This window comes from Monodon monoceros, unplaced genomic scaffold (assembly GCF_005190385.1).
Source record: "Monodon monoceros isolate NGI ecotype Baffin Bay Population unplaced genomic scaffold, NGI_Narwhal_1 Super_Scaffold_12, whole genome shotgun sequence".
Lineage (NCBI taxonomy): Eukaryota > Metazoa > Chordata > Mammalia > Artiodactyla > Monodontidae > Monodon > Monodon monoceros.
Window position 1 is genome coordinate 126055114 of NW_021703768.1, and position 22793 is coordinate 126077906.

The 22793-nt window shown below is 43.0% G+C and overlaps 1 protein-coding gene across 2 annotated transcripts in view; it reads right to left on the reverse strand.

Annotated features, from left to right (window-relative positions):
- PDE6A (phosphodiesterase 6A) overlaps positions 1 to 22793 on the reverse strand; it is a 69488-nt gene that overhangs the window by 15965 nt on the left and 30730 nt on the right. For both annotated transcript variants that reach the window (XM_029217480.1, XM_029217481.1), the window contains 11 exons: positions 20895 to 20961; positions 16650 to 16697; positions 13992 to 14141; positions 13282 to 13425; positions 11323 to 11388; positions 10961 to 11107; positions 9943 to 10050; positions 5326 to 5435; positions 3676 to 3763; positions 3391 to 3491; positions 2761 to 2868 (listed from right to left, as the gene is read on the reverse strand). In XM_029217480.1, the coding sequence (XP_029073313.1) occupies positions 2761 to 2868; positions 3391 to 3491; positions 3676 to 3763; positions 5326 to 5435; positions 9943 to 10050; positions 10961 to 11107; positions 11323 to 11388; positions 13282 to 13425; positions 13992 to 14141; positions 16650 to 16697; positions 20895 to 20961 (1137 nt within the window). The remainder of the gene's footprint in view (positions 1 to 2760; positions 2869 to 3390; positions 3492 to 3675; positions 3764 to 5325; positions 5436 to 9942; positions 10051 to 10960; positions 11108 to 11322; positions 11389 to 13281; positions 13426 to 13991; positions 14142 to 16649; positions 16698 to 20894; positions 20962 to 22793) is intronic.

Sequence of the window (22793 nt, forward strand, 5' to 3'; positions counted from 1 at the left end):
CACACACACACACACACACACACACACACACACACACACACACACACCAAAAACCTGCACCTATTTACATTCCCACCACAGTGAATAGGATTGCCTGTTGCCCCTCACTCTGCCCAACACCATGTGTTAGCAAACATTTAATCTTTGCCAGTAAGAGGGATGAACAATTATATCTCGAGGTACTTCTATTTTGCATTTCTCTCACTATGGGTAAGGTCATCATCTATTCATATGTTTACATCCCACTGTAATTCCTTTTCTGGGTTATATCTATTCATGCCATTTGCTCTTTTTTCTGTGGGATTAGGCTTTTTCTTGAATTGTATTAACACTACTAAGGAAATTAGCTCTTTTTCTGTCAGAAGTGTTGCACATATTTTCCCCCAGTGTATCATTTGCATTCTGACTTTAGCTATGTGTTCTTGTGTGTGTTGTGCAGAAATCTCTAATTTTTATGTAGTCAAATTTATCGATCTATTCATGTCTTGAATTTTATGTCACACTTAGAAAAGCTTACTCTTTTTAATTCTCCCGTGCTTTCTTCCTCTCTCCATATTTTTAGTTTGTTTTCTCATTATTTTAAAATCCTTGATCCATCTAGAATTTATTTGCTATAAGAGTGAAATAGGGATTTACCTCTGTGGTAGAATATGAAATATATTTGGTTTTTGTCCCTGGTTCCTCACACAGAGCTCCTAAAACTCTTGAAATTTCCTGAGTGATAGGAGTGTCTTATCCTTCCCAAGAAGCCCCCCTTTGGATTTACGCTAATGAGGTGATATAGGGCAACTTAGGATAGGGTCCCTAGGTGGGTTCGGGTAGGGCTGGTCACCAGAAAGACCAAGTGAATAGAGGGATGGAACTTTCACCCCCACCTGCTGGCCTCTTGGAAAGGGTTGGGAGGAGCTGCAGATTAAGTTTTATAAAAACTCTTGAACAATGAGATTTAATAAGCTTCAGGGTTGGTGAATACACCCCAGTTCCATGGGGATGGAAGCCCCTGCTTTCAGGGCCCTTCTGGCCTTACCCTATGTACCTGTTTGGCTGTTCTTCTGTATTCTTTATAATAACCTTTATAATAAACTGGTAATGTAAGTAAACATTTCTCTGAGTTCTGTGACCCACTCTAACAAATTAATCGAACCCAAGGAGGTGGTCATGGGAGCATCCAATTTATAGCTAGTCAGTCAGAAGCACAGGCAACATGGACTTGCCATTGGTGTCTGAAAGGAAGCCAGTCTCGTGGGGCTGAGCCCTTAGTAAGTGGGGTCTGACACTATCTCCGGGTTGATAGTGTGAGAATTGAGTGAAATTTGTAGGACAAGCAGTCAGTGCTCACTGAGAACTGAAGAATTGCTTGCTGGTCTTGGAAAAAAACAATCAGACCACCTCATTGTCCCAACACCATTTATGAAATTATCCCGTTCTCCACTGGCAGAAAATCCACTTTTAGCATAGGCATTGTCTTTTGAGTCTGTTCATTGACCTGTCCTTCTCATGCCTAGGACTGAACTGCCTTCAGTTCTGCTGGTCCCTATTATTTCCTTTCTCTTTCAGAATTTTCTGGCTCGTTTTGCATACTTATTTCTCATAAGGATTTTGGAATTGGCTTCCTAATTCTCCCCAAAATAAAATCGATATTTTCCTTGGAATCACTTTAAATGAATAACTAAATAGGGAGAATAGACGGCTTTTGTAATAGTAAGACCCCCTGTCCAAGAACTTGGTGTTCTTTCCAGTCATTCAGTTCTTCTGCAGCACCATTTTGAAATGTCCAGCAGGGCAGCTCCTGGTCTGCCCGGGAGCTGTAGCCAGCGTGTGCCTCCTTGTTCAGTGGTGCAGGTCACCCTGCTCCCCAGGATGGGAGGACCTTTGGGGAGGCCTGCTTGGACAACTTCAAAGCTGAGGGAAAGACTGGCCACTTGCCTAGTCTTCGCTGAGCCTGTCCCAGCAGCTGCCCCTTCTCTGTTGCAGGGACTTGTAACATTTGTGACTTAATTAAACCTCATCTCCACAGAAGCATCTGGGGATAAACTAACAACACCTCTTTGGGTACCGGGTCAGGACTTGTTTCCTTTGGCATCAACACCCAGGACCTGTCACAGGGGAGCCAGGGGAGCCATTGGCTTGGGCCACATATTCAAGAAAAGCCTCAGATGTACACTTCTCACCCCATCATCAATTGAAGTGAATCATGGAAGCACACTGAGAGAAACTAAAAGAAGACATTCACCCGAAAACTTAAAGTTGCATCCCATTACCAGACCTCATGCCAGCGAAGCACTAAATATCACACAAATCATGGAACTAATTTGTGAATTGCACAGCTGTTTTGCAGGCCATTGCCATGCATAAAAGAACACTCAAGAAATTAAGCCTACAGATTTTGAGTGACATTTAGCTATCACTCAAAGCATAATTGGCATAATGCTCTATGTTTTATCAAAAACTTTAAAGTTACATCACTTTACCACAAAAATTCTGCATTTTAGGATAGAAATATTTCAAATAGTGTACTTTTTGTATACAAAGAAGTAAAACAATAGTATACTTTCTCGTATTTTTGTGTTAGAGTAAAGATTAAACATATAATTTCTGCAATGCTGTTTTGGCATAACTTCTTTGCTTCATATGTCAGAGGCCTCCATAATGGAAAGCGTCCCAGGGCTCTCTTGAAGGCAGCAAGGCCTGTCAGTGCAGAATTTTGCCTTATGACCCCGGGCTTAAGGGGATCAGGGTCTGAGCCCTGTCTCAACTCACATAACGATTTCCTTCCGTGTCTGATCCAGCATCATGTACTGCGTCCACTCCTGTTGAGTCTCATATGTCTTAGACTGGTCCACGATCTTTTGGAACATTGTCCTCTTCCTACAAAACACATCAGATTGTTAAAGGAGCACATCTTAGAATAAGGCAACCCCTGGCCTTCTAATGTTGGCTGTTTCAGACAGAGGCTAATTAAAACAACGTAATTAAAAAAAAAAAAAAAAAAGGTGAAAAGAACCAACGCCTGGGAGTGAAGACCTAAGTTCTAACTCAGACTCTACCATGGATTTGTTATCTGATCTTAGCTAATCTTCCCCTGGATCTCAGTTTCCCCATCTGTATAATGGGGGTAAAAATATCTAACTCATAGAGCTGTAGTGAGAGTCGATGTGTCCATAGCAAAAGTATGGTACCTGAGACAGAGCATATACTAAATCAATTAGAACTGTGGTGTTCATTATCATTATAATCATTGCTATTCTTTTTTTTGGCCACGCTGGGTGGCTTGTGGGATCTTAGTTCCCCGACCAGGGATGGAACCCGGGCTCATGGCAGTCTTAACAACTGGATTGCCAGGGAATTCCCTAATCATTGTTATTCTTAAAATGAAGAAGAAACACCAACTTGAAATACAAGGCGAGGTCTGTAGCAATGATCGCGATGTCCATCATGTGGATTGCATGCTCATGCTGCCTGCGATTGAGGTTTTGAAAGATATTCAAGCTCTAAAGAGAAAACCATAGGAGAGATATAAGAAGTGATGCTGGCAGTAAGGTTGCTCAACTACTGATGGCCGCCCCAGGTGATGGGAGAGGCAGCCCAGGCCAATGCCTGGCCACACTCAGGCTTCTTGTGAGATGGGGGCTCCTTCTCAGGCCACAAAGCCAGTGCAGAGGGTCCTCATCCTACCTCATCTCTCAGCAATGTTTTGCCAAACTCCAAGTGGTGTCTTTCCAAGATGGAGGACCCATGGAGCTTGGCCAGTGGGTTCTGGGATCTGAATGAGAGAGAAAGAGAGAGACACAGAGAGAGAGAGGATCAGTATGAAATGGCTGAGGTGAAGGCTAAAAACATCATCCATTCCTGTCACCTCCTAGTTCTGCAGGCAGAGAGGTTGAAGTTCAGGAATAAGAAGGAATTTGCCACACACTAGGACAGTGGGAAATAGGACTAGATAGCAGGTGTCCTGACCCTCAGGCTTTAGTTTTCTCCACAATTGACTCTGGGCCTCTTTGAGGTCGTGCACTCCCTAGAAGTGTGGACCCTTATCCCCAGAAAAAGACACAAACACAATGCCACGTGCACTTTTAGAAACTTATTGGCCCAGTGCCAATCCATGGACATTGGCACTGGGCCGTACTTTGAACATCACAAAGCCCCAGATCCTCCATACCTGATCCTTAGGGGAAGCCACTGAATTCCCACAAGCAATATATTTATTCATGTCTTTATTCAATAAATATTTGTTGAGCCCTTTTTATGCGCCAAGCACTGAGATCAGTACTTAGCTTCCCACGAGGCAAAATGTAAACACAATCTCTAACCTTGGAGCAGCAGGAAAGAACTGAGAAGACTCAGAGAAGCATGTTCTAGGGCTTGTTAATGACTTACAGGCTGTGGGCCCTGGGAAGAGCCTCAGTTTCCTCATTTATAATATGGGTATCACACTTGTCCCTGCTCTGCCCAGCCCACAGGGTGGTCACGAGGGTCCCCCAGAACATGGTTCAAGGACTCTGCTTCAGAGACTATCTAGAATATAAGCTCTGTGAGGACAGGGTCTGTGTCTGGTTTGCTCACCCTGGTACCTCCTTTGCCTAGCCTAGGGCCTACCACACTGGTGTTAGGAGCATTGTAAACCCAAGGTGAATTAATGAACCATTCTCAGTTACTCACATCTTGGCTTGAATTAATTCAACAGGTAGGAAGGGAAGGAGAAGAGTGAAGAAGTTTAATATATTAGTTTCCTGTTGTTGCTCTGACACATTACCACAAACTGAATGGCTTAAAACAATAAAATTTTATTATCTTACAGCTCTGGAGTTCAAAGTCTAAAATGGGTCTGCAGAGCTGCTTCCCTTCTGGAGGCTGTAACGGAAAATCTGTTTCCTTGCCTTTTCTAGCTTCTAGAGGCCACCTACATTCCTTGGCTTGTGGCCCATCCTCCATCTTCCAAGCCAACAGTGTAGCATCTTCTGTCCTCTCTGACATCCCCACCACCTCCCTCTTATAAGGACCCTTCTGACTATGTGGGGCCCACTTGGATAACCCAAGATAATCCTTATATTTCAACATCCTTAACTTAATCACATGCATGAAGTTTTTTTTTGAATGTAAGGCAATATATTCCCAGGCTCCAGGCATTGGGGTGTGGACATATTTGAGGGTCATTATTCTGTCTATCACAGGAGTTTACCCAGATCCAAAGGGCAGGAAGAAGTGGGAAGCTGTGGACTGCGGGACTTCTCCTTGGCAAGCGAGTCTATCTGAGACCCATTCAGATCTAGGTAATCAATCCTGGAAGCAGGAGGCAGAGAGGAGGGCCAGCAAGCACTGACTCACTTCATTTGGTAGAGATTGTTGGTGCCTCTGTGGTCAATGTCATGGCAGAAGGCGGCGGTGACCATGGCCAGGGCCTCCAGGTCTGTGAAGTATTTCTTCAGCTTTCCAGTCTGGAAGAGCAGTCAGAGATAGCACTCACTCCTTTCTTGTGGGGGTCAGAAGCAGGGCTGAGAACTCAGGTGTGAGGGGGAGGGCCTGGAGCTTGGAAACATAGGTCTGGTCTTGGCTCGACCCATGGCGCCCCAGGGTGACCAGATGTTTGCTGGGACTCAGGGGTTTTCTGGGATGTGGGACTTTCTGTGCTACAACTGGGACAGTCCCAGGCAAATGGGGCTGGTGCGTCACCTTACTCCTGAGTGACCTTAGCTGGTCGCATCTCCCTCTGGGCCTCAGTATCTCATTGTGCACACTCAAGGTGGAGGGCATCAGACTGGATGATTGTTGAGAAACTGACAGCCCTCGAGTTTTAGGATTTAGAGTGTTTTTGAACATGACCAGACTGGTAAAGCGAACCTTCCAAGCCTGGTCTACCGATTCAAGCACAGCCCAGAAGAATTTTTCCCTGAGCGTCTTGCAAGTACTTAACTCCTTGTTTGTGCAGGTTGTTGGAGTCAAGGGTGGAAAGAGCCCTGGGGAGGTGATGCTGACTCTGTGACTCTAAGAAATAAATCAAGTCTAAGGGGTGTGTTTTTCACCCTCAATGACAGCCTAGCCAGAGTTCCTGCCTCCTGGCCCTAGAGCTTACTCTGCCCTGACCATTCCGGCCACAAGGGAAAGGAACGAGGATGGAGCCTGGGCAAGGACAGAGAAGTGTGTCATAACCTGGATGGGAAAACACTTTTAAATGAAATATAGAAACTGCAAACCCTCTGAGACAAAAAGACTGACACATACACATAGGTATGTCCATCCAAGGACACAGTAGCACTGTGTGTAATAGTGAAAGATCAAAAACAGCCCCCATGTCCAACAATAGGGGAGCTGTGTAAAGAAATTATGGTCTACTTGAACAATGCAGAATACGCTGAAGCCATAAAATCAGATCATGGATAGGCCTTAAAAACATTCAGTGGAGGCTTCATAGGCGAATTCTATCAAACATTTAGAGAAGAGCTAACACCTATCCTTCTCAAACTCTTCCAAAATATAGCAGATAAATATCCCAAACTCATTCTACGAGGCTACCATCACCTTGATACCAAAACCAGACAAGGATGTCACAAAGAAAGAAAACTACAGGCCAATATCACTGATGAACATAGATGCAAAAATCCTCAACAAAATACTAGCAAACAGAATCCAGCAGCACATTAAAAGGATCATACACCATGATCAAGTGGGGTTTATTCCAGGAGTGCAAGGATTCTTCAATATATGCAAATCAATCAATGTGATACACCATATTAACAAACTGAAGGAGAAAAATCATATGATCATCTCAATAGATGCAGAGAAAGCTTTCGACAAAATTCAACACCCATTTATGATAAAAACCCTGCAGAAAGTAGGCATAGAGGGAACTTTCCTCAACATAATAAAGGCCATATATGACAAACCCACAGCCAACATCGTCCTCAATGGTGAAAAACTGAAAGCATTTCCAAAAGATCAGGAACAAGACAAGGTTGCCCACTCTCACCGCTCTTATTCAACATAGTTTTGGAAGTTTTAGCCACAGCAATCAGAGAAGAAAAGGAAATAAAAGGAATCCAAATCGGAAAAGAAGAAGTAAAGCTGTCACTGTTTGCAGATGACATGATACTATACATAGAGAATCCTAAAGATGCTACCAGAAAACTACTAGAGCTAATCAATGAATTTGGTAAAGTAGCAGGATACAAAATTAATGCACAGAAATCTCTGGCATTCCTATACACTAATGATGAAAAATCTGAAAGTGAAATCAAGAAAACACTCTCATTTACCATTGCAACAAAAAGAATAAAATATCTAGGAATAAACCTACCTAAGGAGACAAAAGACCTATATGCCGAAAATTATTAGACACTGATGAAAGAAATTAAAGATGATACAAATAGATGGAGAGATATACCATGTTCTTGGATTGCAAGAATCAACATTGTGAAAATGACTCTACTACCCAAAGCAATCTACAGATTCAATGCAATCCCTATCAAACTACCACTGGCATTTTTCACAGAACTAGAACAAAAAATTTCACAATTTGTATGGAAACACAAAAGACCCTGAATAGCCAAAGCAATCTTGAGAACGAAAAATGGAGCTGGAGGAATCAGGCTCCCTGACTTCAGACTATACTACAAAGCTACAGTAATCAAGACAGTATGGTACTGGCACAAAAACAGAAAGATAGATCAATGGAACAGGATAGAAAGCCCAGAGATAAACCCACACACATATGGTCACCTTATCTTTGATAAAGGAGGCAGGAATGTACAGTGGAGAAAGGACAGCCTCTTCAATAAGTGGTGCTGGGAAAACTGGACAGGTACATGTAAAAGTATGAGATTAGATCACTCCCTAACACCATACACAAAAATAAGCTCAAAATGGATTAAAGACCTAAATGTAAGGCCAGACACTATCAAACTCTTAGAGGATAACATAGGCAGAACACTCTATGACATAAATCACAGCAAGATCCTTTTTTACCCACCTCGTAGAGAAATGGAAATAAAAACAAAAATAAACAAATGGGACCTAATGAAACTTCAAAGCTTTTGCACAGCAAAGGAAACCATAAAAAAGACCAAAAGACAACCCTCAGAATGGGAGAAAATATTTGCAAATGAAGCAACTGACAAAGGATTAATCTCCAAAATTTATAAGCAGCTCATGCAGCTCAATAACAAAAAAACAAACAACCCAATCCAAAAATGGGCAAAAGACCTAAATAGACATTTCTCCAAAGAAGATATACAGACTCCAACAAACACATGAAAGAATGCTCAACATCATTAATCATTAGAGAAATGCTAATCAAAACTACAATGAGATATCATCTCACACCAGTCAGAATGGCCATCATGAAAAAAATCTAGAAACAATAAATGCTGGAGAGGGTGTGGAGAAAAGGGAACACTCTTGTACTCTGGTGGGAACGTGAATTGATACAGCCACTTTGGAGAACAGTATGGAGGTTCCTTAAAAAACTACAAATAGAACTACCATATGACCCAGCAATCCCACTACTGGGCATATACCCTGAGAAAACCTTAATTCAAAGAGAGTCTTGTATCAAAATGTTCATTGCAGCTCTATTTACAATAGCCCAGAGATGGAAACAACCTAAGTGTCCATCATTGGATGAATGGATAAAGAAGATGTGGCACATATATACAGTGGAATATTACTCAACCATAGAAAGAAACGAAATTGAGCTATTTGTAATGAGGTGGATGGACCTAGAGTCTGTCATACAGAGTGAAGTAAGTCAGAAAGAGAAAGACAAATACCGTATGCTAACACATATATATGGAATTTAAGAAAAAAAAATGTCATGAAGAACCTAGGGGTAAGACGGGAATAAAGACACAGACCTACTAGAGAATGGACTTGAGGATATGGGGAGGGGGAAGGGTAAGCTGTGACAAAGCGAGAGAGAGGCATGGACATATATATACTACCAAACGTACAATAGATTGCTAGTGGGAAGCAGCTGCATAGCACAGGGAGATCAGCTCGGTGCTTTGTGACCACATAGAGGGGTGACATAGGGAGGGTGGGAGGGAGGGAGACGCAAGAGGGTGGAGATATGGGGGCGTGTGTGTATGTATGGCTGATTCGCTTTGTTGTGATGCAGGAACTAACACACCATTGTGGGGCAGTTATGCTCCAATAAAGATGTAAATAAATAAATAAATAAATAAAAAATAAAAAAAAAAACATTCAGTGGAATAAGTCAGACACAAAAGGACAAATACTGTGTGATTCTACTCATGTGAGATACCTATAATCAAATTCATAGAGACTGAAAAAGTAGAATGGTGGTCGCCAGGGCCTGGAGACAGAGGAAATAGGGAGCTGCGTTAATATTGTTGTTTAATGGGGACAGGGTGTCTATTTGTGAAGTTGGAAAATTTCGAGAGTTGGAGAGCGGTGATGGTTGCCCAATATTGTGAACATACTTAATGCCACTGAATTGTGCACCTAAAAATGGTTAAAATGGTAAATTTTAGGTTATGTATATTTTACCACAATAAAAATATATTTAAAGAATATGATCGATATATTTATATATTTTCAAATGAAAAAAGCATGTTACAGAATAATAATATTTAATTGGTTATGAACAAAATAAACTTTGTGTATGTGTGTGTGTGTTAACAAATATGTCTCGATGCTTCTTAGAAGAAAATCTTGAAGGAGTTGTGTCATGGTTTTCTCCAAATACCGGCTTGGGGGTGGGAGAAGAATGTAGCTTTCTTTTACTTTTTATTTTATATACTTCTCTCTTCTTGGAATTCAGTTATGCTAAGCATGTACTCTTTTTGCATTTTTTAAAAAAAAGCAGTAAGTAGAAGAATGCTGCTGCTGCTGCTAGGGGAGCTGCACGAAGTCGTCCCAGTGTGGCGGGAGCTCTCAGCCGCCCGCGGTCCCACCCACCACACCGCCCAGATGCCGCCACCGTTGTACCACCAGCAAGGAGAACATGGTCTGCCCCACGTTGAAGCCGTGTCGCCAGTTGTGGTAGGTGATCCTGCGGTAGCCCTTACTCAGGGAATACATGAACCGCACCAGAACCTGCGAACACATGCACATCAGTGAGGAAGCAGCATTGTGCCAAGGCTTGGGGGTGATGGTGGTGGGGATGCTGCCTGCTGAACCCCAGATGCTCCAGCCCCCGCCCTGGACCACGTGTGGGAACTAGCAATAGATGCAATAAGGCTGTGAGAGCACTTTGCAGAGTGCTAGGTACTATGACAGTGGACGTGGTTATGAAACAAGGCCCTGGGAGAAGCTTAAAGGAACTGTATGGGAGAAAAATCAAAGGGGTCTTTACATCAGTGGTTCTCAGACTTGAGTGCACGTCTGAAGCGCTCCGGGCTGTGGGGAGGCCTTGTGAAAACAGTTTCTGATTCCTTAGAGCTAGGAGTGTGTGTGTGTGTGTGTGTGTGTGTGTGTGTGTGTTGGGGGGTGGGGGGGCGCACGCGCCCATGCGCCTGTGTTGATCCGTTATTCAGGTGATGCTGATGTGCTTTGGGGCAACACATTTAGAACCGCTGCTTTAATTAAAGAAGCCTGGGAAATTCTGCACGCGATATATCCTCCACCCCCACCTTTTTGTCCATCCCCGTCCCCCTAGATGCACAGCACACCTAAGGAATCCTGCAGGGGGAAAAGTCCTGTTTAAATGGATTTAAACCACTTTTCCCACTCTGTTTGATTGTAGGACCGTTTTTGTCATCCCATTTTATCCATAGTCTTCAGAACTCAGTGCCTCAATACTCACCTTGAGAGACACCACAGTTCAGAGGAACCAATGCGTCTGATAAATGACGCATCTGTGCGATGTGACTAATGCTTTAAATCCTAAAAGCTGAGGGTACTCTTTTTAAGGCAGTTTACAGGTTGAGTTTTGTTTTTTTTTAAAGCAAGCAAAAAAGAAACAGGGAAAAGAAAAAGGGAAATCAAACGTTTGTTTCAACCTCACCTCCTGAGGAATGTGAAATTTATCCACCACCCTGAGCTCATAGTACATCTGTATTCCACATTTCACCAGCTCCAGTTCCGTCAGGGGCAGGTCGCTGAAGTGGAATTTATTAATTTCATATTTCTCTGCATCTGGCAGCTGTTCTTGCTGTGTGAAACATGGAGTCAAGTGACTGGGACACATGAAGAGTTCCTGGGTCCCTCTCCTATCCCCCCCACCCAAGCCCTGTCCCTATCCCAAGTCCGCTGGAAGGATCAGAGCAGGGTGGCAAGGGTCATGCTTGGCAGAGACACTCCCCGCCCATGCTTGGGGTACACCCTGCGCTTGTAACCGGTCAGGGCCAGCGCTGCTGCCCAGCTCACCAGGATCTCAGCCAGTTCTTCTTCCTCGCATTCCCATGGCTCCTTCCCATACACTTCTCTGGTTTTCTGCCGGGGCCCGAAATAGCAGAGAAAAGAATTAGTTTACTACATCTAAGGTCTAAATGTATCTCTACTTATCCATTTCCTTTTTTCTTCTTCCACCAAAGTTCTTGCAACAGAGCTACCAACTCAGAGAGGCTGTCATTCAACATTTATTGACAAGTAAATTCAAGGTCATGTGCTTTGGAGCCATGGAGCCGTTCATGCATATTCGAGCTCTGCCAGTTACTGGCTTGGATCTCCCATTTCCTCATCTGTAAAATGGGGATAATAAAAGTACTTAACTGGCAAGTTAAAATTAGATTATGCAAAGTCTTTTTTTTTTTTTTTTAAACGTGGGTTCTTAGCTCCCAGACCAGGGATCGAACCGATGCCCCTTGCAATGGAAGCACAGAGTCCTAACCACTGGACTGCCAGGGAATTCCCTTATGCAAAGTCATTTCCAAAAACATATATGCAACTAAATTAAATAATGCATGTAAATCACCGAAAGCAGTGCTTAGCACATAGTAAGTGCTAAAATTAAGTAATGCTGTTGTTGATATTGTTATTATCACTGACTGGGGGTCTGGAGTCCTTGCTCATGGTCCTGGCTCTTCCTCTCACTTACTGTGTGACTTGAGACAAGCTCCTTCCCTTTCTGGGCCTATTTCCCCATGTGTTACAGGAGGGGGGAACCTGGACCCAATAACTGGTTTCGGATTTCTTGATCTAGAGTATAGTCTATTAACTTTTAACTGGTTCACTGAAGCTACGCCTCCATAGGGTCTACATATCCATCATTTGGCTTAAAATTATGGACTGAGACAAGCAAACCATGGGTCAGTTCATCCATACTGGATGTTTTCTCCTTTGGCTTTATCAGTTATTGGGATCAAAATGATCAAATTTGTTGTATCTTCCCAGCTTAAGAAATGCCCTCTGAAAACATTGGTTTATGTTGTTTCAACTTGTGCAGTGTATAAACCAAAGTCTTGGGAACTCAGCTGGGCATCATATCCAATGCCTTTTGGCTAATTCTGTTTACTTCTAAAATCTTGATCTCTTTGAGACCAAAATCCCAGGAATGGTGGATCACTTATTCTCACATATCTTTGAAAGCCTGTCATCCAATTTCCCACCCAGGTGGGATTTTCCTCTATAGCTTCCCTGATATATGATCACTCAGCCTATGCTTAGATGCCTCTCATGATGGGGTGCTCACTACCTCCCAAGGCAGCCCTTTCAGCACAGTGATAATTTGCTCATTATCCTGAATGTTAAATGAGACCTATTTAACAAGCTGGGTGATTTGGGAACAAATTACTTCCCCCTTCTGGGGCTCAATTTCTTCATCTCTACAATGGGGGTAAAAATTCTTACCCTGGGACTTCCCTGGCGGTCCAGTGGTTAAGACTCTGAGCTTCCAATGCAGGGGGCGTGGGTTCGATCCCTGGTCAGGGAACTACAATCCCACATGCCATGTGGCACGGCCAAAAAAACCACATCCTTTCCCTGCCCACCTTACTGGGCTATTGTAAGCATCGTAAGTGTGAAATTACCTTATATACTGTACAGTGATGAAACTATGTGAGGGCTTCCTACAAACATCTAACCCCCCTCTGAACTAGTTCTTTGCTCAGAAAGATTGAGCCTTCTAAGTGAGCTGACCTCATGGAGGGAGGCTCTGAGCAACTGACCATTGTCCATTGGTCTCTCAGATAGAGCTTCCTCTCAGAGTAGGGACTGTGGTTGGTGACTCCATCTCTAGTACCATGTTAGCCCTGAGCACAGAGAAAAATGGAGTTTCTAGAGCTGTTAAGCCAAGGTCTGGTTCTAAGACTGAGGTAACCCTGCGAGGGACAGCTGTCCCCATAGCAGCCATTTCTAGAGTAGAAACAGGAAATAAACACTACTCACCAAGATTTTCTGGATTTCTTCATTGTCACACTTCACATGATATTTCACCATGTCTTGGAAAATATCCTTCCTGTTTTCAAGTTTGTTCATTGACTCATAAGTGTCAGGATTTAAGACAGACCAGCCCAGGAATTGAGTCAAAGACTGAAAGGAAGAATCAGAGGCAGAACATCCAGGTTTGATCCTGCCTCTGTAACTTAGGGCAAGACTCTGTAAACCTCCATTTTCTCAGCTACAAAATGGGTTTGATTAGCTGTGTGCTGCCCTCCTCAAAGAGATATTGTTAGGATAAGATGAAATAATGGATGGGAATGCACTTTGAATAAAGCTCTAACACACATGAAGCGCCATCCTGATGTCTAATAATTTCACAAAAACGGAACGTGTTGTGCGTATGTGGGGACATGGGATATAAGTGAACTCTCTGTACTTTCTGCTCAATTTCGCTGAGAACCTAAAGCTTCTCTAAAAGGTAAAGTTTATTAATTTTTTAAAAAAGGGAATATAGATTTCTCTGACAACTGCTGCAGTGCAGAAGGGAGAGCAAAGAGAATAAATGTTGAGTCAGGAAAGTGTCTACAAGGTGAGCTCCCATCCCTTCTGAGCTGGGGCAGCAGCACACAAGGGCCCCACCATGCGGCTCTGGGAGCCAAGTTCGTTGGTGAGCCGACTCTGAATACCACGTCTAGGGGCCTCCTCAAAAACCATACCTCCATGAGGGTCTCATCCATTTCATCAAAGGGTTTCCCATCTTTGCGATTGTAAAACGTGGCCACCCCAACAATTTCTTCCTTCTTGTTCACAATTGGCATAGAAAGGACATTTTTAATCATCCATCCGGACTCATCCAGAGGCTCTTTCTGCAAGAGAAGAGCCAGAGTAAGTTTGCTTCAGGTACCAGGCTGCAGAGGCATCTGTAATGGACTTCATGCTGCATTATGACCCTGATTGGCTGAGGGGGTGGCAAGAGGTTAGACCTTGTTGGGCTTTGCATGATTTTAGTCGCCAAACGCCATGAGCAGGTTGCCCATCTGGTGGGAGCGCCGTAAGCCAGATAGCTATACTGTTTTCATCCCCAACATGTCAGGGCCATCATGTGCCAGGCAACGAGTTGTGTATTGGGGATCTAATGATGCAAACAAACAGTCCAGGGAGGTAGTGTTTCCCTTTCAGATACAGGAGCTAACTGCAGGGGACTGGCTTAAAAGGGGCCATGTTGGTGATGCTTGTAACTTTGAACGAATCAACTGGATATAACCTGTACCTTTTGTCTCCTGACCTGCCTTTCTCTGCTCCTTTCGGCATGTTGTTTTATCTCTGTGAGCCTCAATTTTCTCATTTATAGTTGGGGCTGGTAGTAAGAGTATGTACCTCATGGAACAAATGAGAAAATAGAAGTGAAATATCTTGGTCAATCATAAGGTACCATTTGTGAGTCATTTCCCATCTCTCTGAGCCTCACTTTCATCATTTATAAAATGGGGATAACTAGACAATTTCTAGCCTTTTTTCCACTGATTCATTGAAGATTTATCAAGTATTTTACAATGTACAAGAACCTGAGCTAGAAGATGGGAGAACTAAGAAAAATAAGGCAGAGGTGTTGTCCTCAGGTTGCTCACATCTGGAAGGTAAACAGGCAATCACACTGCATGCGGGAAGTTCTGCAAGGTACTTTGGGAGCCAGAGGAGGGAAGGAAGTCAAGGAAGGCTTCCTGGAGTTGGAGAGTCTTCTAGCTCGAAAGTTCCAAGATTTTAAAGGGGGTGAGATGATAATTATTATTATTTAAGTAGCACTTGAACTCAGCACCTGGTAGGAGAGTGACTTCAGAGGGATGTAGAATACAGTCCAAAGAGCATAGAGCTGTCAGTCAGGAAACTTGAATTCAAGTTCCCAGCTCTCTCCCTAACCTTTTCTATCACAGCCTCTCTGAAGGCCATGATAAAGAAGCAGATTTTATTGGAAGTGAATAAAAGTGAAATGGGAAAGTATTAAACATTTTTTTTTTTAGTATTAAACATTTTTAAGGAGCAAAGTTACTTGATGCAACTTATGTTTTTCTTTTAAAAATCACTCAGGCTACTTTGTGGAGGAAGAGTTGGAGACAGAAGACTGGAATCTAAAAACAAGATTAGGCTTTATTTATTAAAGTGGGTAAACTACAGTTAATCAGATGACTTGGGTAGAGATCAAGTTCTGTTCATCACAACACAAGACATACGGTCTTAACCTTGGAAGGATGTTCTCTCTAAGGTCTTTCATAATGTTATTTAAGGAGTAAAAAAAAAAAAAAAAAAAACCACTAATTTTGCTATGAGCCATTTTTATTTCCTTCTTAATTATTTCCTGACTGCTCATTATTTGGTTTTCATACACCTAGCATGCTAAACTCAAGAAATATCGACAGGGCACCCAGAGCTGCACATGTTAAGAAAGATAAGCCCCGACCTTTGACCAAAGGAAGCCTATATTTTGCCAAGAGGAATTAATCTAAAAGACAAGGAAGGATCATGAAAGATGATGTAAGGGAAATAGAGTAAGAAAGCCAAACTCCTTGGCATGGCCTTCCAGGCCCTGTGTGACCTAGCCTGTGTCTACCTCTCTAGAGTTTCGTCCTGCCACTCTCCCCTTAGTCTCATTGGTCTACTCTGGTTCCTTCCAACAAGCCCTCTCTTTCCTGCAATCCTCTCTCCTTTCTTTACTGCCCAAACATAATTTCTCAGGGACACGTTCCTTGACTCTTCCCAGATGAAGTCAAGCCCCGCCTGGGAGAGTCCCTCCTCTGTCCCTCTTCTATTGTCCTGACCAGCACTCCACATGCCTCTTTCCCCATATGATCATGAGCTCCCTGAAGACAAAGACCATGCCTGTCTGGTCCACCTCTGTAGCTGGTGTAGCATCGTGCCCATGCCTGGCCCAGAGCGTGCCCTCTGCAAACATTTTTTAAAAATACAAACAAACAAAATCAAATGGAATACTAAACAACATTCCATGATAATCCTAAGGAGACAGAAATGATATTCAGCCAGGGGAAGCAGAATAAAACTTCATAGAAGTTTCATAGCATTTGGGGTTATCATTGAAGGGCAAAGGGGATTTGGACAAGAGATGGTAGTAAGGGATAGAACAGCATAAGCAAAGGTCCTGAGGCCAGAAAGCAAAGGGTGTAAACCTTAAAACCAAATGGGACCTTGGATTTACCAAATTAGCTCTCTCCCCACTTCCATGGGCACATGACATTTTTGCACTCACATTTTCACTTTGTTGAGACTGCTTCCCAATAAAGTAGATGGATTCTAATGTATTTGAATCCTCTTTGGGGGGAAAAATATCATATGAATGAGAGAGTAAATAAAAAATAACTTACCTGGAATGCAAAAAAGTCCTCTGCAGGTGCATTCATGATGTTGCAAATCTGAAAGCCATGAAGAGGAATAATGGAGTTATGATTAGACTTGATAGAGTACCCATTGAGGGCAATGGGCATGATATTTTCAGAAATATCACGTCCTTATCCAAGGCATTCACATTCTTTTCATCAGGTAGACATGCTTAAGATGGTTTTGAATTATTAACTGAGGCTACCGAACAGGAAAACTGCCTTATAAACATGGCTTCTTACCATTTGCTTCACTTCTGAGTCATTTCCAAGCTTTGAAAAAGTTAAGGCTACAATTTGTTGTTATTAATAGCTGTATAGTGTCCCATTTTCTTCTTTTTAATGTTAGCTTTTTTCATATCTCATTCATCTTTTATTTATTTATTTTTGTTATACATATCCATATACCTATTCTTCTTCAGATTCTTTTCCCATATAGGTTATTACAGAGTATTGAGTAGAGTTCCCTGTGCTATACAGTAGGTCCTTGTTGATTGTCTATTTTATATATTGTAGTGTATCTATATTAATCCCAACCTCCTAATTTATCCCTACCCCCCGCACCTTTCCCCTTTGGTAACCATAAGTTTGTTTTCTAAGTCTGTGAGTCTGTTTCTGTTTTGTATATAAGTTCATTTGTATCATTTTTTTTTTTGATGATGGCCATTCTGACCAGCGTGAGGTGATACCTCATTGTAATTTTGATTTACATTTCTCTAATAATTAGTGATATTGAGTATCTTTTCATGTGCTTTTTGGCCATCTGTATGTCTTCTTTGGAGAAATGTCTATTTAGATCTTCTGCCTATTTATTTGATTGGGTTGTCTTTTTTTTTTTGATATAGAGCTGCATGAGCTGTTTGTAAATTTTGGAGATTAATCCCTTGTTGGTCGCTTCGTTTGCAAATATTTTCTCCCATTCTGTGTGTTGTCTTCTCGTTTTGTTTATGGTTATCTTAGCTGTGCAAAAGCTTTTAAGTTTAATGAGGTCCCATTTGTTTATTTTTGTTTTTATTTTCATTTCTCTAGGGGGTGGATCCAAAAAGATATTGCTGTGATTTATGTCAGAGAGTGTTCTGCCTATGTTTTCCTCTAGGAGTTTTATAGTGTCCGATCTTACATTTAGGTCTTTAATCCATTTTGAGTTTATTTCTGTATATGGTATTAGAGAATGTTCTAATTTCATTCCTTTAGATGTAGCTGTCCAGTTTTCCCAGCACCACTTATTGAAGAGACTTTCTTTTCTCCATTGTATATTCTTGCCTCCTTTGTTGTAGATTAATTGATCATACAACAATGATGTATGATGATGTATGTGTGGGCGTATTTCTGGGCTTTCTCTCCTGTTCTTTGTGCCAGTACCATACTGTTTTGATGACTGTAGTTTTATAGTAAGGTGTCCCATTTTCTTGCCCCCTTTTGTTGAGTATTTGGTGATGTCCAGTTTTTTTAATTAATGTAAATAATACCACTCTAAACATCTTTGGATCAATTATATTTGTTTTGTCAGGAAGGAGTTTTTCTTTGTGCTGTAAACTTCACAGCAAATGAAGAAGTAAAAGGTGCTGTAGCTCTGGTTGTATGTATATTGCAAGATTCCTCTCCTGAAAACTGGACCAGTTTACCCTATCATGCAGATAACACTTACCTGATCCCTCCAGAGTCCTGCCTATGGGGCCACTGTATACAGTTGTGTAGCATGTGCACTGCACAAAGGCATCTGGCTGAGGGGGTGACTGGGAGTTGAAATCCAGCCTGTTCTTGACTTTCAGAACAATGGCCCTAGCCTTTCTCTTTTCATCCATCAAGAAGGGACACCTTTTTCTAGTTCTCAAAAAGGTACCATGTGAGCTTGCTTTGACCTTGCCTATCCCAGTAGATCAGACCATTCTGTTGTCTGAGAGGATGAGCTGTCCCTGCTCCTGTTCAAGACTGCCCACCCACTGTACCACGCCTCTGGCTTCTCCTTGGGCCAATTCCATCAGTTGCTATTTTTCTCTCCTGATTTCTAACCTCTCTGAGGGCTCTTTAGCTTCAGTCCACGGGCATGCTTGGTTCTCTCCCAACCTTGAAAACAAAATCCTCCCTTGGCCCAATGTGGTCTTTGTAGTGACCATCAGGTTTTCTCCTCCTTCTCTTGCATTTTCTACCTTCTCTTGCATTTTCTACCTTCTCATTACCCATCCACACCTCAGCAGACCACCCGCTGGTTTCTGCCTCCACCTTGCCACCAAGCCTGCTCTAATCAGGGCCATCAATGCCCTCCTAACTGCCAAGCCCAATGGGAGTTTTTGGTTCTTATCTCACTGGATCACTTTTGCTGCATTTGTTATTCTCTCTCTTTGTTGAACGTTTCTACTTCTTTGGTTTCCATGACACTACCCTCTCCTGGGCCTCCAGACACCTCTGAACCCTTCTTCTGATTCTCCTTCACACACTCTTCTTCCTCCACCCAATCTTTAAATGCTGGCATCCTCTAGTATTCTACCCCGAGTCTCCCTCACTCTCCCTGGTGACTTCATCCGCACTCATGGTTTCAAGTACCATCTGCTCCTAGGAGCAAAGTGGTCAAGGACCAGATATACTATCATATGGTCTGTAGTGTAGTCAGTACAGATCTCTACATTTTGTTGACACAAATCTCTATCCCCATCCGTCCTCTCGCTCCACAGCATCAGAGTCATCTCTTTAGCTGCTTGCTGGACACTTGCTTCTGAAAAAAGTCTCTGTTGCACCTTGTCTGAAAGTGATCTCAGCATCTTACATCCAAATCTGGTGGCAGCATTACCTGTCCAATCTAGAAGCCTGAAATTGGCTTTGGTCCTTCTCTCCCTCCCTCTCTGCTCACAACCAATCACAAAGCCCTTTCAGTGTTAGATCTGAGCCCTGATCTCCCTCTCTCCACCTCATCTCTGTCTGGGTCATGAGTATTGAATGAGCAAATGTATTCACTGCCTGGCTCATCATAAGCACTCCATGGCTGTTAGCAATGAAGACAGTTAGTGTTCTTTACTGCCTTTGCCTTTGTTGAGATGTTCTTCATCTCTTCTTTGTAAGGACACACTTTTTGCTCTGCTTCCAGTCTTAGTCCCTTCAGATCTATTTTCTAGGGAGCGTTCAGAGTTTTCTTTCTAAAATGAAAATTCATTGTGCCAACCTTTTGCTTAAAAACCCATCGCCTGTAGATTAAAGTTCCACCCTCTTGACCTGGCATCCAAGGCTACTGTGATCTGGCCCCTCCCTCCCTCTCAAGTCTCATCTCTTGCCATCTTCCTGTCTCAAACCTAATACTCCAGCAACATGGAACTGCACACTCTGTGTCACTTCAAACCTCCAAGCCCTAGTTGTTTGCCCATGTTGCTTCCTCCACCTGCAATCCCCTTTCCTGCCCCACCTGCCTAACCCCTATTTATTTTAAAACTCAGACCAAAACACTCTGGCAAGTAAAGCTGGTTTAGATGCTTCCTACTTTGTGTTCATAGAATGTACCATGTACATCTCTATCTGGCCTTATCACATTATAGTCTAAGTATCTGTTCATAAAGATATCTCCCATTTGATGATGAGCTTCAGAAGAGAAACTATTTGATTCATCTATCATTGTATCCCCAGAGCCAACCACAGCACCTGGCACATAGAAAATGCCCAATAAATAAACACCCTGATACATGAACAGCACTGTGCAGTGTGTGTGCCTGGGGAAGGATACAGAGATAAGCAGGCTCAAATATTGGGGTGATGTGCAGCTATGACCCTTCTCTCTAGGGTAGGGGATACTCTCACTCTACCCTGCACCCCAAGCGGGTAGGGCATGGGGGGAGATAGAGCATTTGAGCTCTGCTGTGTGGCTGGAAATGTGGCAGGGATGGGGTTGCGGGGGTGTTGGGAGTGGCAACTAAGTCTCTGGGATGAGAGGCTGGGACTTGTTCTGTGGTGAGCCTGGTGGACCAGCCACTTGTGACTTTATCCCTGACATTTGCGTAAGTATCTTTAGTTGTCACTGAGACTGTGCACCTTTCCATCTGAGGGTTCTTTCTCTGTGTATATCATATTTCTTCAAATGTCAATTCTCTGCACATCCCCTTGGACCAACCGTCGAGTGAATTGAGAAATGGGAGAATCGGGCTTTTAGAGATACACACTTCCCATCGTTTTTCCCAGTCTCTTGATCTGAAATCCCTTCACCTTTCCACCTGATTCAAAACTCTCCCCCTTCAAAGTTGTATTACTTACCAGGCCATTTTGGGCAACGTAAGTGGGAAGGCCGCTCACTAAAGCCCAATGGTCCAGAGGTGGATTCCTGTAAAGGCCAAAGACAGTGGTAACTTCTTTTTTTAAAATTGATTTTATTTATTTATTTATTTATTTATTGGCTGTGTTGGGTCTTTGTCGCTGTGCATGGGCTTTCTCTAGTTGCGGCGAGGGGGGCCACTCCCCGCTGCGGTGCAAGGGCCTCTCAGTGCGATGGCTTCTCCTGCTGCGGAGCACAGGCTCTAGGCGCACAGGCTTCAGTAGTTACGGCTCACTGGCTCCAGAGTGCAGGCTCAGTAGTTGTGGCGCATGGGCCCAGCTGCTCCGTGGCATGTGGGATCTTCTCAGACCAGGGCTCGAACTCGTGTCCCCTGCGCTGGCAGGCGGATTCGCAACCACTGCGCCACCAGGGAATCCCCCAGTGGTAACTTCTGATGTAGGGACAGTTGGACTAAAATCTTGAAACTGGATCTTACCCTCCCTCTTCTTTCTGGTGGCTCCAAGCACCCACTTACTATACCAGACCAAGCCCCAAATCTTGGCTAAGCATCTTAATGTCCAAATGTAGACACTGAGAAAAAAGCGATAAATCAGTTTTATTAATTTCACACTGAGTTTGACTCCCTAAGAGACAAAATTCATCCAACAGATTGTTATTGGCTGCTGAGCAAAAACAGATGCCGTCATTTCCCTCCATTTAGTACTTACATACAGAGAGTTAGCTTAATATCATGTAGAGTGAGGGAAACCCATCTAGGATGAGCTCCTACCACATACCAAGCACTAAGCTAGGTGCTTTACATACTTATTTATCCCACACAGCAATATCACAATTTTGGGTATTATTTTTACTTGTTTATTGCAAAAAATATATATACACATGGAAAAATGCATTAAAAACTTCATCAGTTGTTTGAAAGTGAACTCCTATGAAATTATACCTGGCACTTCCCTGGTGGCGTGGAGGTTAAGAATCCGCCTGCCAATGCAGGGGACACAGATTCAAGCCCTGGCCCAGGAAGATCCCACATGCCGCGGAGCAACTAAGCCCATGCGCCACAACTACCAAGCCTGCGCTCTAGGGCCTGCGAGCCACAACTAAGCCCGTGTGCCACAACTACTGAGTCCGTGTGCTGCAATTACTGAAGCCCACGCACCTAGAGCCCATGCTCCGCAACAAGAGAAGCCACCGCAATGAGAAGCCCACGCACAGCAAGGAGGAGTAGCCCCTGCTCGCTGCAACTAGAGAAAAGCCCGTGTGCAGCAACAAAGACCCAGTGCAGCCAAGCATAAGTAAATAAATTTATTTAAAAAAAAAAACAAGAAAGAACAACCTTGTCGGTACCTTGGAAATCCCTGACCTGACCCCCCGCCACTCTCAACCTTCTCCCAAACCCCAAAGGTAACCATTGTTCCAGTGTTATGATTCTTGCTTTTCTGTGGCCTGTTTTCCTGTAGCCTGTTTCACCTGTTTTAGGTAGAATCAATGTGCATACATTATTTCATTGGACTTCTTTTTCATGTTGCTGTAATTCATTTGTTTGATTGACTTCAACCGTTTTGCCTGGTAAGGTTGCATATAATTTATGCATTCAACTGTTGATGGACATTTCCCTCAGTGCGAGGCTAATATGAGCATTGCTGCTTCCAGCACTCTGGTGTATATGTGCATTCAATTCCATGTGCTAATTCTAGGAGTAGAAATCCTGGGTCATAAGATGTGCATGTCTTCAACTTTACTAGGTAAGGCCAAACTGTTTTCTAAAGTGATCATGCCAATTAATACTCCCATCAGCAGTATATTAGAGCTTCCTTTACTCCACGTCTCTGTCAATACTTAGTATTTTCAGACATTAAAAGAAAAATTACTTTTAGAAGGTT